Source organism: Bubalus bubalis, chromosome 9 (genome assembly GCF_019923935.1).
Source record: "Bubalus bubalis isolate 160015118507 breed Murrah chromosome 9, NDDB_SH_1, whole genome shotgun sequence".
Lineage (NCBI taxonomy): Eukaryota > Metazoa > Chordata > Mammalia > Artiodactyla > Bovidae > Bubalus > Bubalus bubalis.
The window spans coordinates 76799392-76813490 of NC_059165.1; the positions used below are offsets into that span (position 1 = coordinate 76799392).

Consider the following 14099-nt stretch of genomic DNA (forward strand, 5'->3'; position numbering starts at 1 on the left):
TTCTATTTAGAGAAGACCCTTCAACATTTATTTTAGGGTTGGTTTAGTATTGATGAACTCTTAATTTTTGCTTATCCAAAAGCTTTTTATATCTCCTTCAATTCTGAAGGATAATCTTGCTGAGAAGAGTAGCCTAGGTTGTATGTTTCCCTTTTGGAACTGTGAATATATCATGCCACTCCTTTCTGGCCTGCGAAGTTTCTGCAGAAAAATCAGCTGATAGCCTTTTGAGGATTCTTTTGTATATGACCCTCTCTTTTTCTTTTTGCTACCTTTAGAATTCTCTCTTTAGCTTTTTCCATTTTAATTATGGTATGTCTTGGAGTGGGTCTGTTTGGATTTATCTTCTTTAGGATCTTCTGTGCTTCCTGTACCTGGACGTCTGTTTCCTTCCTCAGGCTTGGGAAGTTTTCAGCCAAATTTCATCAAATAAATTTTTACTCTGTTCTTCTTCTGGGACCCCTCTAATGGAATGTTGGTGTGCATGATATTACCCAAAGATCCCTTAAAATGTTCTCTGCTTTTTACTTTTCACTGTTCTGATTGAGTGAGTTCCAATATTCTATCTTCTAGATCACATATGTGTTTTTCTGTATCACCTCAGTTTAGTTCCCTTCAGTCGCTCAGTTGTGTCCAACTCTTTGCGACCTGAGGGACTGCAGCTTGCCAGGCCTCCCTGTCCATCACCAACTCCCAGAGCTTGCCCAGACTCATGTCCATCAAGTCGGTGATGCCATCCAACCATCTCATCCTCTGTCGTCCCCTTCTCCTCCTGCCTTCAATCTTTCCCAGCCTCAGGGTCTCTTCCAATGAGTTAGTTGTTTGCATGAGGTGGCCAAAGTATTGGAGTTTCAGCTTCAGCATCAGTCCTTCCAATGAATATTCAGGACTGATTTCCTTTAGGATGGACTGGTTGGATCTCCTTGCAGTCCAAGGGACTTTCAAGAGTCTTCTCCAACACCACGGCTCAAAAGCATCAATTCTTTGGTGCTCAGCTTTCTTTCTAGTCCAACTCTCACATCCATACATGACCACTGGAAGAATCATAGCTTTGACTAGATGGACCTTTTGTTGGCAAAGTGATGTCTCTGCTTTTTAGTATGGTGTCTAGGTTTGTCATAGCTTTTCTTCCAAGAAATAAGTATCTTTTAATTTCATGGCTGTACTTACCATTTGCAGTGATTTTGGAGACCAAAAAAATAAAATCTGTCTTGTTTCCATTGTTTCCCCATTTATTTGCCATGAAGTGATGGGACTAGATGCCATGATCATAGTTTTCTACATGTTGAGTTTTAAGCCAACTTTTTCACTCTCCTCTTTCACTTTTATCAAGAGGCTCTTTAGTTCTTTGCTTTCTGCAATAAGGGTGGTGTGCTGTTAAATCCTTTTAGTGCATTTTTCTTTTCATTTAGTCTATTCTTCAGCTCTGATTGGTTGTTTTTAAAAATTTCTAGTTCCTTGTTAAAACTCTCATTATATTTGTCTATTCTTGTTCCTAATTCAGTTAACATTCTTATTACTAGTGCTTTGAATTTTTTATCTGGTAAATTATTTATTTCTGTTTTGTTTCTTGTTTTTTTTCAGGTATTTTCTCTTGCTCTTTCAATTGAAACAGACTCCTCTGTATTTTCATTTTGCGTATCTATTTCTTTTTCTGTTGAAATTAGGTGAAACAATTACTTACGGTTTTCTTTTGTGGATGTGCCCCTATACAGTCTGCAGGTGCCCAGTGGCTTTGATGGGAGAGCTGGATTTGATGTGAGCACAATTTGGGTCTTTCTTCAGGGTGTGCTGACAGATATCACCTTTGTAAGGGGTGGGGCTGGAGATGGAAGAGTAGAGTCAGATGTTAGGTGGGGCTTCGCCTTAGCTTAGTTGCTGTCCCCACCCCCCACCCCCACCCCCCATTAGGGGTAGGGGCAGATCTCTAATTGCTGGAGCAGAAGCCCTGAGGGTTGGGTCTGAGCTGGTTCAGTTCCCTTTAAGTGTGTGCTCTTCCCACTTCAAGCACTGACATCCTTGCCCCAGAGAGGTTCAGTAGAGGAGCAGGAGCGGCTGGTATGGGTATTTCAGTGAGGGTTGGGGCATGGGCTTTGTTGGCCTGGCCACCATCAGAGATCTGGGCCCCCTGTGCAGTCACCAGTAATGGCTGTCCCCTCCCTGTTCAGATGCCACTTAGGGTTTGGATGTCCTTAGCATCTTATAGCTGAGCCTTTTCCTTGATCATGGCAGCCTAGACTATGGAGCTGTGATGTGATGTGAGTGGTGCTGGAATGTTCCCTCAGCTCAGGCTGGGAACCAGAGCAGTTGTAGAAAACCAGTCAGCCACCCAGGTGGTTTCAGTATGCCCTCTCTGCCCTGCCTTGAGAATAAGTAAGTGTTCACTCACTCCTGGAGTCCAGGCTTCCCATAACCCTCTTGTCCCAGTGGCCTTCCAGCCAGCCATGGGGGCTTGTCTTCCCTTTGTTGAACACCCAATATGTGGCTTAAATTGCTCAGTCCCCCAGGAAGGTCTCTCCCTATACCATCTCCCTTTTCCTTTGAGTCCTCTCCCACAGGTCCTTACCTGATTGCTTTTCTTCACTTCCTACCTGATTACCTGTGGGTCTTTCTTATAGTCTTGGTTGTATAGGAGTCTTTCTGTTAGTCTCCACTTAATTTTCAGTGGAGGTGTATTTTTGATGAGTTTGTGTGGCAGGTGAATTCTGCGTCCTTCTACTCTACCATCTCAATGCGAGTCTTCAGTTTGGTATTACAGCCTGTTTTTACACAGTTCCTTTTATCTGAGGCAGTGTGCAGTGTGTGGTTATGTGAGGAAGTTTGGCTTTTATTTTAAAGACAATAGATAACCACTGAAGGTCTGACATTTTGATATTTGGCAAAACTAATACAATTATGTAAAGTTTAAAAAAAAAAAAAAAAAAAAAAAAGATAACCACTGAAGGACTGTAAGGAGATATGATCAAATGTGGATTTTAGAAAGCATCAACTCTGGCTCCTGTTTGTAATGCTTGGATTGATAAGGGAATGAGATAGAGGGAAGGAGATTTTGTAAGAGCCTTTTGTAATAATCTAGGTTGGAGAATGTGGTTGATTGAAAAGGATTGTAGGCATCAGTAGGGATATAAGTGGAGAAACTGTAGGGCTATGAAAGGAGTAGGCTTGGTATTTGTTTAAATGTGGAGTTGATTATCTTGGGATATCATCTGTAGTTTGACAGTTATTTATCAGTTGCTTCCTAACATCTAGGCTTTCTGTTAGGGTTACAAATAAATGGAAAATGAAACAAATCTGGACTGTGCCCTTTTGGAGCATATAACCCAGTTGTTGGGGAGGGCAGCCTATAATTAAAAAAAAAAAGTACACAAATAAATGTATAATTACAACTATATGTGATAAACAGTACAGATGAAACATACTTGATACCATTAGAACTTAACATAGAAGGATTTGGCATAATCAGGTTAACTCTGGGAAAAAATAGCATCAGACATAATATGGAGCATGTGTTAAAGTTGGTCAGAGTGAATGTGCAGGTAACTAGTTAGAAGGCTGTTGTGGTAGTTGAAAGAAAATGATGGCAGCTTAGGTAAAGGTGGTGGTGGAAAGATAGAAGTGGAAGAATCAGAAGCAACTTAGGAGATGAAAGCGACAGCAACCTAGCTAACCTCAGCATTATTTTATTTTATTTTTTTAATCATCTTTCACACCCAGGCAGGTACCAAGATCTTTGATTTTCTCCCTTCAGTGCATTTAGGATCCTATTTCTGTCTACCTCATTTTGATCACCATTATCTCTCACTTTCCAAGTGTTCTCTCTGCCTCCATTCTTGCTCCCCTCCGATCTGTTCATCTCACTGTAGCCAGAATATTATTTCTGAAATGCAAGTGTGTGTGTCACTTCCCTATTAAAAAGCCCAAATGGCTATTTGTAGACTTCAGGATGAAGTAAAAAACTTTTTATATCTTCTGATGTCTCTCCATGTCTGCCTACTCAAGTCTTGTCACATTTAGACACTAATTTATGAGGCAGGCGTCATGCTGAAGTTTCTGTCGTAGCAGTTGGGTGGATAGTACCATTCATTCATGTAGGGAACAAAAGAGAGAAACAGGTTGGAAAAAAATATTATGGGTTCACTCTCAAACAAGGATAATCCATCAAGAAGTCACCAATTAAATAATGGAAAGAAGAGTCCATGAAAGAACAAAGTGGTTAGAAGGAAACATTGTCTCATTGAAGCCAATAAAGGTTCAATAAGGAATGGAGTAAATGGTGTTGATTGTTTGCTTAACAAATGTTCATTAAATGATTGAAAATTGTTACTTTTTACCACCTAATTTATCAGAATTACTAATATTTCAAATTTGCTAACTCAGGCATTATGATTGCTTTTAATGTTTATGATTCAGCATCATATTGAAAATTGTTCTGAACCATGCATTTATTTAGTTTGCTGATCTTCCAGTGGAAGTTATGTTAAATTCGCTCATGTTTTCATATAATATATTACTTATGGTTTTTAAAACAGTCTCATTTATTTATTATACATTTATTATTTTTACTTTCCATTTTAGGAAAATTAAGATGTGAAACAATTGTTGCTGATATCCTGGATAAAGGATCCGGTTTAGTAATTCTTATGGATGGTAACTAATTTCCAGTTCTTATAATAATATTGTTAAATTGATAGCCTTTGTATGCAGTATACTTTACCATAGAAGTTGATAAATAAGTTTCTATATATCTTCCAATTTGTGAGAAAGCAAGATTAGCATTCTAAAAATTTACAAACTCTTTTAGAAAATAAGGGGAGAGTGGGATATTTCAGGGGATTTGTGACAACATAACCAAAGTAGAGATGAGAAATGTGGCTGGTCTAGTGAACACAGTGGGGAATTATGCTTCCTGGAGTGTGTTTTAGCAGGAATGAATACAAAGACAACCCTCATTTGATAATTAGGCTGTGTTGTAAATATTCTTTCATATGTTAGCTCTTTGGAACTGGGAACCTATTTGACTCCTGAATCATTCTTATAAGTGGTAGTTAGGTTTTTAACCTTGCACATTCAGACGTATTGAACTCATAATGTGGTTCAAACACCATAGCCACATTTTATTTGCAGAGGAAAAAAAGGTTATAGTAGTTTAATAAATATTGAAATACTAATGATTAAACATAAGCCAAAGACACCTTGCTTAAAATTTATCGCTTAAAGTTTAAGAACAAAACCAAGAAAGATTATCAAAAATTTTGGAAATATCAGTGGAAAGTTGAATAGTAATCTGGTATTTGGAATATAGGTTTTATTATTTTGTTCTAATACATACCTAAGAGGTTATACTGAATATGTTGTTTTGAAACTTGCCTTGTTTTTACTTAATAATATATTTAGAACATTTTTAATGCTTGTAAGTATTTTCCTGTTACATGTTTTTGTTAAAATTTCACCATAGACACATAGAACATGAATCTTTTCTCTCTGCTTTTCCTCTTCTTCCTTCTCCCTCTTCTTTTTTAGATATTTGTATTTTCATGTCATTTCAAATGTTGGCTAACATTTGGCTACAGTTCTCCCAGTTTTCTTTTAATCTTCCCACCATTCTACCAAATGTAACGTACCACTGTGAAGTTTTGTGGTAATCCTAGCTTTAGTTTTTACTCTTATTTCTTGATCTACTCCATTTATTTACCTATAGCTTGACAATGGATAATAATGTATTAGAATTTGTAGATAAAATATAGATGAAATTAGATATCCAATTTTCTGTGTAATAAAGATGAATGTCTTATTTTATATATAAATAACCATGCCTTTTCTTATTTTTGTCCTAATTATATTTTTCCTTATGTTATTCAAAAGCATATTCCTAATTTTACAGAGCTGGAGATTTAGATGCTGCTCAAACTCTCACAAGGATAGTAGTCAGTAGTAAAAGGAACAGCTATCTTTCATTTATTACTTGCTTACTTATTCACTAACGTGCTCACTCATGTCATTTGTTCATTGATTCATTAATTAGTGCATATTTATTAGGTGCTTTTTCTGTCCCAGGTACTATTCTAATTGCTGGGAGTATGATATGAGCAAAAGAGTCATGATCCTGCCTTCCAGAAGCTTATACCTTCATTCTTGCTATTTCCTCTTTTATATTTTAGGCTCTATTGAGGGCTTCTGCAGAATGTTTGAAAATTTTAGAGTGTGGTTATCTGCATTTTATTTTTAATCTTACTGAATTTTAGTGGATTTACAATGTTGTGTTAATTTCTCTTGTACAGCAAAGTGATTCAGTTATACATAGATATATTCTTTTTCATATTCTTTTTCATTATGGTTTATCACAGGATATTGAATATGGTTCCCTGTGCTATACAGTATGACCTTGTTTATCCATCCTGTATATAGGATGCATCTGCTAATCCCAAACTCCTGATCCATCCCTTCACCACCTCCTCTCTCCCTAGGGAGAGAACAAGTCTGTTCTCTGTATCTCTGAATCTTTTTCTGTTTTGTAGATAATTCATTTGTTTTGTATTTCACATTCCACATATAAGTGATATCATATGACATTTGTCTGTCTCTCTCTGACTTAACTTTGCTTTGTATGATAATCTCCAGGTGCATCTGTGTAGCTCACATGGCATTATTTCATTCTTTGTTATGGCTATGTAGCATTCCATTTTGTGTGTACACACACATTTTGTGTGTACGTGTGTGTATCTCACGTCTTCTTTATCCATTTATCTGTTGGTGGATATTTAGATTGTTTCCATGTCTTGGTTATTGTAAATAGTGCTGCTATGAACATAGGGGTGCATGTATATTTTTGAATTATAGTTTTGTCTGGATATATGTCCAGGAGTGGGATTGCTGGATTATATGGCAATTCTATTTTTAGTTTTTTGAGGAACCTCTATACTGTTTTCCATAGTGGCTGTATCAATTTACATTCCCACCAACAGTGTAGGAGGGTTCCCCTTTCTCTGCTCCCAGTCTAGCGTTTGTTATTTGTAGACTTTTTAGTGATGGCCATTTTGACCAGTGTGAGGTACTACCTCATAGTTTTGATTTTCATTTCTCTAATAATTAGTAGTGGTAAAAAATCTTTTCAGGTGTGTTAGTCTGCTTTGTATGGTGGAATTGTCTGAAAAGTTCGAGAAGGAGAGAACTGAAATATGAAGGGCAGTTGGGGAGTTTTAGAAGAAGGTAGAGGAACTGCTATTTCATAGATAAGAAAGGATTTGTCAAGATCTTCCTTTCTCTGCCTTCCACAGACTGGTAGTGTGTATGATTAAAATGAGTGGTCTGTAACCCAAACTTGGGTGTCTTTAAATTGCAAAACCTTTTAGTAATTGAATTTTGTTTCTGAAATATTTACAGGGATTGCTGATCATGTATTGGTTAACTGGTTGTATCTTTTGACAATAACTTCTTTTCTTTCTTCTTTCATTTACTTTTCAGTCTACACTTACTCTGGGGAGGAACTTATATGTTATAATCAGTTCTCCATCTTTGTTGTTGGTTCTGGAGGCTCTGGTGGAAAACGGACATCAGACAAAGCCAAGGTAGGCTACGACTTCATAAATGACATATGTGTGTCATTAAGGATGCTTATCTGTATTTTGAACTTACTATATGTATAATTTCATAGAGTAGGTCTTTAGTAATCTAAACTTCCTTGAATCAGAATATGTTCTTGAATTTGAAGTGCTGTTTATATTTGTATATTTTGATATATAGCACGTTATATGTGTTACAGGCTGAGGTAAGTGTAATGTACATGAGATAATTACTGGAATATCTTTACTTATACAAACTTTGTCTGCACCCAGAACTCTTTAGAAAAACCCAACATGTACAAGAGATCCTGGTGTAAATGAAAATCTTCACTCATTAAATGTCTAGAATATTTCTTATGTATAAAACAATTCAAATTACTGTTGAGTTCTCAAAATCTGCCCCAAACGATATTTTTCCTAAAAATATTTTGTAATTTGGATTTTACTCCAGTTTAACCTGGCCTTCACCTCTGCCCTCAGCTCTCAGAATAGGGCCACGCTATCTTCCTAGGCAGAGCAGGCCACTCATTTTTCTTATTCCCCACTCCCACCTTCCCTAACTTGTGAAGCAGAAGCTCTATTACAGGTAAAAGTGGCTGTGAGTTATGGGGTTCTCTTCCTCCACCCAGCCCCCACTTGTACTGTGGAGAGTTTTGTTCTATGATGGCATGCTAAGAATACTAGGGCTCTGATAACTCTTGCCCCATCCTGCTCATAGGATGAGGGTTCCCTGCTGCTAGAGGCAAGCTGAGAAGACCAGAAGCTCCTACTCCTGCTCAGTCCCCTTCTTATAAAGTGAGGATGTCACTTGGAGAGAAGTGGGCCACTGTCCTTGCCCTCATCTCTGTTGCAGTGGCGCAGAGGTTTTGCCTGGGGGCCAAGGCAGGCTCTAATAATAGAGAGCTCCAAAGCTCTTCCCAAGGAAACTGACTCATTTTGGAACCAAATAATTGGAACCAAAAGTAAGGATGGTTTCAAAAACAAAGTTACTTTAGTGATAATCAAAAGGAGTCTGGTAGCTCCATGGAAGCAGTAAGTAAACTAGTCCAACTAGAAGTTTGCTAGAGAACTGTGCAAGGAGACAGATAAGAAGAGTTGTCATGGGATCATTTTTGTTGTTGTTCAGTTGTTAAGTCATGTCTGACTCTTGGCAATTCCATGGACTGCAGGATGCCAGGCTCCTCTGTCCTCCACTGTCTCCTGGAGCTCAAATTCATGTCCACTGAGTTGGTCAAACCTCAAAGACTGACCTCAAAGACCTCCCCTGGAAAGAAGTATTCTTTTGCATTGGGAAGAGTCCCTGTTTGTTGCCTAGAGAATGGACCTGGTTATATAATTCCTTTCATTATACAGAGTCATTTCAGGGAAATCATAATGTAGATGAAGCTCACAGTTACAGAATTTTAAAGATCATTATGTGCTGATTATATTAAAAAAAAGCTTCTTTTTATCCAGCTTACAGATTTCATTACAGTCAGCCCTCCATATCCATGGGTTCCACATCCGCAGGTTTTGCATCTGCAGATTAAACCAACCGTGGATCAAAAATAGCCAGAAAAAAAATTTCTAGAAAGTTCTCAGACTATGTACACAGTATTTACATTGTAGTATGTATTACAAATAATCTTGAGATGATTTAAAGTGTATGGGAGGATGTGCATAGGTTATATGCAAATACTGCCCCATTTTGTATAAGAGACTTAAGCATCTGCAAATTTTGGTGTCCTGGAAACCGAGAAACAACTGTACATTGAACACATGTATACCTGTGGTGGATTCATTTTGATATTTGGCAAAACTAATACAATTTTGTAAAGTTTAAAAAAAATAAAATAAAAAAAAGAAACATGGTTGTTTGTCAAATACCAATTTCGGTAAAGAGACTAGCAATTATTTTGTTAACTATTTAACGTGTCTTTTTTTTTTTTCAGGCAGCTGTAGCCATACCCGATAGACCTCCTGATGCTGTACTTACAGATACCACCTCACTTAATCAGGTAACAAGGTGTTTTTGAAAAGTGGTAAAGCCATCTGGCTCCTGGCACTTTAACGTGTAACTCTTGATACCCTGTAAATCCTATGAATTCAAAAGTAGTCCTAAGAATTCAAAAGAATTCTACATAATAGAAATAACAGCATATTTCTGTAGTTGAAATTTGTTCTTTGTGAATTTTACTTAACGGTTGTTTTTCTCCACTAGATATCAAAAGAAAATATAAAGTGGTTTTTACAAGTCAGTTGAGAAGGCATCATGTTTTGTTGGCATGGATTGCTTGCCTTAAAAAGATTGCCTAGCTTTGTGAAGAATTTTATTAAAACTTTAGAGAACAGGATAAAATAAAGGGCAGATTTTAGTTATCCTCTCTTCTGTTGGAAAAGAAAGCTGAGCTGCACTGCGTAGAGACAGATTAGTTTATGCCAACTTTAGTGGACAGGTACAATAAAGCATCTTAGAAGGAGTAGGTGATTTAATCTGTTCTGTTTGGCATGAATAGTATGTTTTCTGATGAAGGAGATAAAATACCCTGTCAGTTAACAGATTCTGTAAGCATGCAAAGATTTATTTAATAAACAAAAGGTGACCTTGAAGATGAAAAAGCAACTTTGTTTTTGAGAGTTATGAAGGTTCTTCTTTAAGATGGCTAGGATACTAATCATGCAGATTTAGAACAGAATACATAAAGCTCTGAAGTAATGCAGTGAATAAACAGGTAATGACAGCAGATTATTTATAAAATTCACTTATTTTTTGATACTAATTTTGACATATTGATATGAGAACTTCTGCAGGATTTATGTTTACTAACAAATAGAAATATAACTTCATGAGCTAGAAAGAATTAAGTAATTGTATTGTATTAAGTAATAATTAGTAATTGTGTTTTTTTCAACACCATATAATTGGGTGATAGAATAATACTTTTTATCGCAGATTAGTTTTTGCCTTTAAATGTTCTTCCCATCCCTATTTCTTACCAATTTCTTAAGAAAACACTCATATTTATGTTTAATTAAAGCTTCATAGTGAAATGAATTTTATTGTGGCACTGAAGAACAGAAAAGACTTTGTGGTTTCATGGTTCACAAAGCCCAGCAATGCTCCATTATTATTCTTGGGTTTCTGAAATAATAAAATATATCTGCTGTAGATAAGAAAAGCTGAATAGTTTCCATGGCTTGAGTTTCTTTATACAGTAAGCAGAAAGATTTTCTTTTTCTGGTTTTTCAGATGAATAGAACTTTTCATTAGCTTTTAGCCAACTTGAGTACTTTGCTGTGTGACAAAGAACAGTTTATAAGTTAGCACATATTTTTTGTATGAATAATGGGCACCCATCATTTCACAGAGGTTCCTGGCCATTTGTATCACACGGTCATTTGAGAATGTGATTAAAAACAATATATAATTTGTTTAAAAACATTTTGCATAAAATTTTACATAAAGTTCAGGGGATTTATGAGCTATTTTAAATTAGATCTGTACTGTAGGAGACACAAATCAAGAAGAAGTGTGATCTATTGACAAGGAACTGAAAGTACACTTAGAATTAATGTGTATATGTCTTAATAACTAGGGCATCTATTCCAAGCAATGAATGATTCAAGACAAGGCTTTGAATTGTAGAGTAAGTGCTGTAGACATTCAGAGAGGTGTTACTTATTGGAGAATGATACACAAAAGAGTTTAGTAGGAAAAATGAGACTTCTGAACTAAACTGGTATATAGATATTCTCTCTTATCAGAGATGTAAAACTTGCAGTATGGCCTGAACGGGAATAAGAACTTAATAATGATAGCAGATAAGAGCTTGATGTATGTACAAGGAGTAAGAATTAGAGAATTCACATTGGAGAGTGGCGGGAGGTGATTATGGATGAACAGACCTTTAAAGAGAAGTGGGAATGGAATGGATTATGCCACTATAGCATAAACTGTTTGCCAGGTATTTAAATTAAATGAGTCATTTTTCAGTCAGTAAGAGAACTGGCAATCATGGTTTTAGCAAACATGGGTCTACCAGTGTCACTTCTGGAATATTTTGTTTTTCATTTCTTTAGGAGAATTTCTTGATCTTCAAATTCGTATGATATTACAAGTATGGTTCATGGTTAGTCATAATTAATAAAGAGAAAATTCATCCCCAATAACCTAGAAAGACCAAAGAATAGGAAGGTAACAGATGTCAGACTTTGTATTTGGGAAGAAAGAAAACAAATATCTTTAGTTTCCCCAGTTACATATCTTATACTACTTACTCTAACAATTAGAATTTTAGCTATCATCTTTGTCAAATAAAGTTAATCTTTGGAATATTGGTTATGCTATCCATTAAAATGTAATTCTTTATTAAATTACCAAAGGAGAAGGTGTCAGACACTGAATAGATTATTGGTTTTGGCATCAGACAGACTGAGGTTCAAATCCAGCTCTGGATTTGGGGTTTGAAGTTCGTCATTTTTTATATTTGTATGTAACATGATGATATATATTTGCCTAATGTTTTATTTTTTTAAATCATTTCTAAAATTTATCATTTAACCCTGTACAACTGATACAGAATCTTGTAAATCACATCTATTTGATAATTGTTGATTTGATTTAATTATCTTAGAAGCCACATAAAGGGAAAAAACACTGATTCATTGAAAAAGTGAATAATTTAGAAAACTACTGTATGGAGTGATGGGAGAGAGAAAGAGTTTTTTAAAATTATGTAAAGCATATTAAAAAGTAAATATTTTCCTGTGAATTGTAGGAAATATTATTTTCTGTAGATAAAATTTATTAAAAAAGAATAATCAATAATTAAAAATAACAAAAAACACTAAGAAAATCAGGTGTGCTGACATGGCTAGCCTTTACACAACATTTTAATAGTCTTGGAAAGCTTAAGATAGCAATTGATAAGAAAGAGTTCTTGAGGCAGACTCAAAGTTCATACACAGATACATTAAAATATTTACTCTTAGCTTTTTTTGAATTGTCTTTCCTTCAGTACTGAAAAGTACTTTTTTTTCATTTGACCAGTGCACAATTTAAATGCTGACAAGTATAGAGAATTTTTGATCCTGCTGTTATCTTTGTGTGTGTCTGCTCAGTCGCTTCAGTCATCTGTGACTCTTTGCTACTCTGTGGACTGTAGCCCTCCAGGCTCCTCAGTCTATGGGATTCTCCAGGCAAGAATACTGAAATGGTTTGCCATGCCCTCCTCCAGGGGAATCCTCCTGACCCAGGGATGAAACCCTCATCTTCTGTATTGCCAGCGGTTCTTTTCCGCTGAGCCACCTGGGAAGCCCGATTATAGTCTCTTTTTGCTAACCCTGCCTTATCCAAGTACAGAAGGGACGTGAAGATCTGGACTAAGCAGAAATGTAATCTTAATGGCAGGCTACTAGTCTGTTTTTTGTTTTTTTTTTTGCAGGATGAGCTGATCTCAGGATTTAGTGCACCCAGTCGATTGAAAGTTTGTTAGAAGTGTTTGATATTTATGTGTCTAGTTTTGGGTTATAGGCTTCAATTTAAAACACCTCACAAGAAAGTTGGCATAAATTTTGCTTGCTTAGAAGAGGCTATAAACATTTACACCTTGTCTTCATTGTGTTTTAATGAGAGTAGATTGATAGATTCCTTTTTGTGAATTTCTCCTTAGGCAGTGGTAACCAGTGTTATTCCCAGATGTAGTTCTTGGCTCCCATTGCTATTTTTGCACAGTCCTCATCCCTTCCCAACTGATTTCAGTGGCATGTGTTACAAAAAGCATTTGATTTATGCTTAACCTTTTTTTGTTAGAAATAGTTATTTTTTAATCAAAGCTAGAGTTAAGTATATTATGATGCATTTCTCATGCAATACCCAGTCATATTTTATGTTTTTATTTTAATGTATTCTAAGAAAGCACTGATATTCTAGTTACTTTTATAATTCTTCTCCACAGGCTGCTTTGTACCGCCTCAGTGGAGATTGGAATCCCTTACACATTGATCCTAACTTTGCTAGCTTAGCAGGTGAGTTGCTAATAATATATGCCAATGAAAATATTGAGTTAGACAAGGCTGTGGTCCTAGTGTGATTAGTTTGACTAGTTTTCTGTGAGTATGGTTTCAGTGTGTCTGCCCTCTGATGCCCTCTTGCAACACCTACTGTCTTACTTGGGTTTCTCTTACCTTGGACGTGGGGTATCTCTTCATGGCTGCTCCAGCAAAGTGCAGCCGCTGCTCCTTACCTTGGATGAGAAATATCTCCTCACTGCCACCCCTTCTGACCTTGAACGTGGAATAGTTCCTCTAGGCCCTTCTGCGCCTGCTCAGCTACCGCTCCTTGGAGGTGGGGTTGCTCCTTCCGGCTGCGGCCCCTGGCCTCAGGTGTGGGGTAGGTCCTCCCGGCCGCGGCCCCTAATCTTGGACGCAGGGTAGCTCCACTCGGCTGCCACCCCTGACCTCCCCTGACCTTGGATGTGGGGTAACTCCTCTTGACTACCTCCCATCGGGCATGGGGTCCTCCCGGGTTCTGCCCCAGACCACGGATGTGGGGTAAAAAGC

General features: G+C 36.8%; 1 protein-coding gene across 1 annotated transcript in view; it reads left to right on the top strand.

Annotated features, from left to right (window-relative positions):
* Positions 1-14099, top strand: part of HSD17B4 (hydroxysteroid 17-beta dehydrogenase 4) — a 98289-nt gene that overhangs the window by 59003 nt on the left and 25187 nt on the right. Inside the window, exons 15-18 of the mRNA XM_006078096.4 lie at positions 4576-4647; positions 7462-7565; positions 9491-9556; positions 13496-13565. Of these exons, the coding sequence (XP_006078158.3) occupies positions 4576-4647; positions 7462-7565; positions 9491-9556; positions 13496-13565 (312 nt within the window). The remainder of the gene's footprint in view (positions 1-4575; positions 4648-7461; positions 7566-9490; positions 9557-13495; positions 13566-14099) is intronic.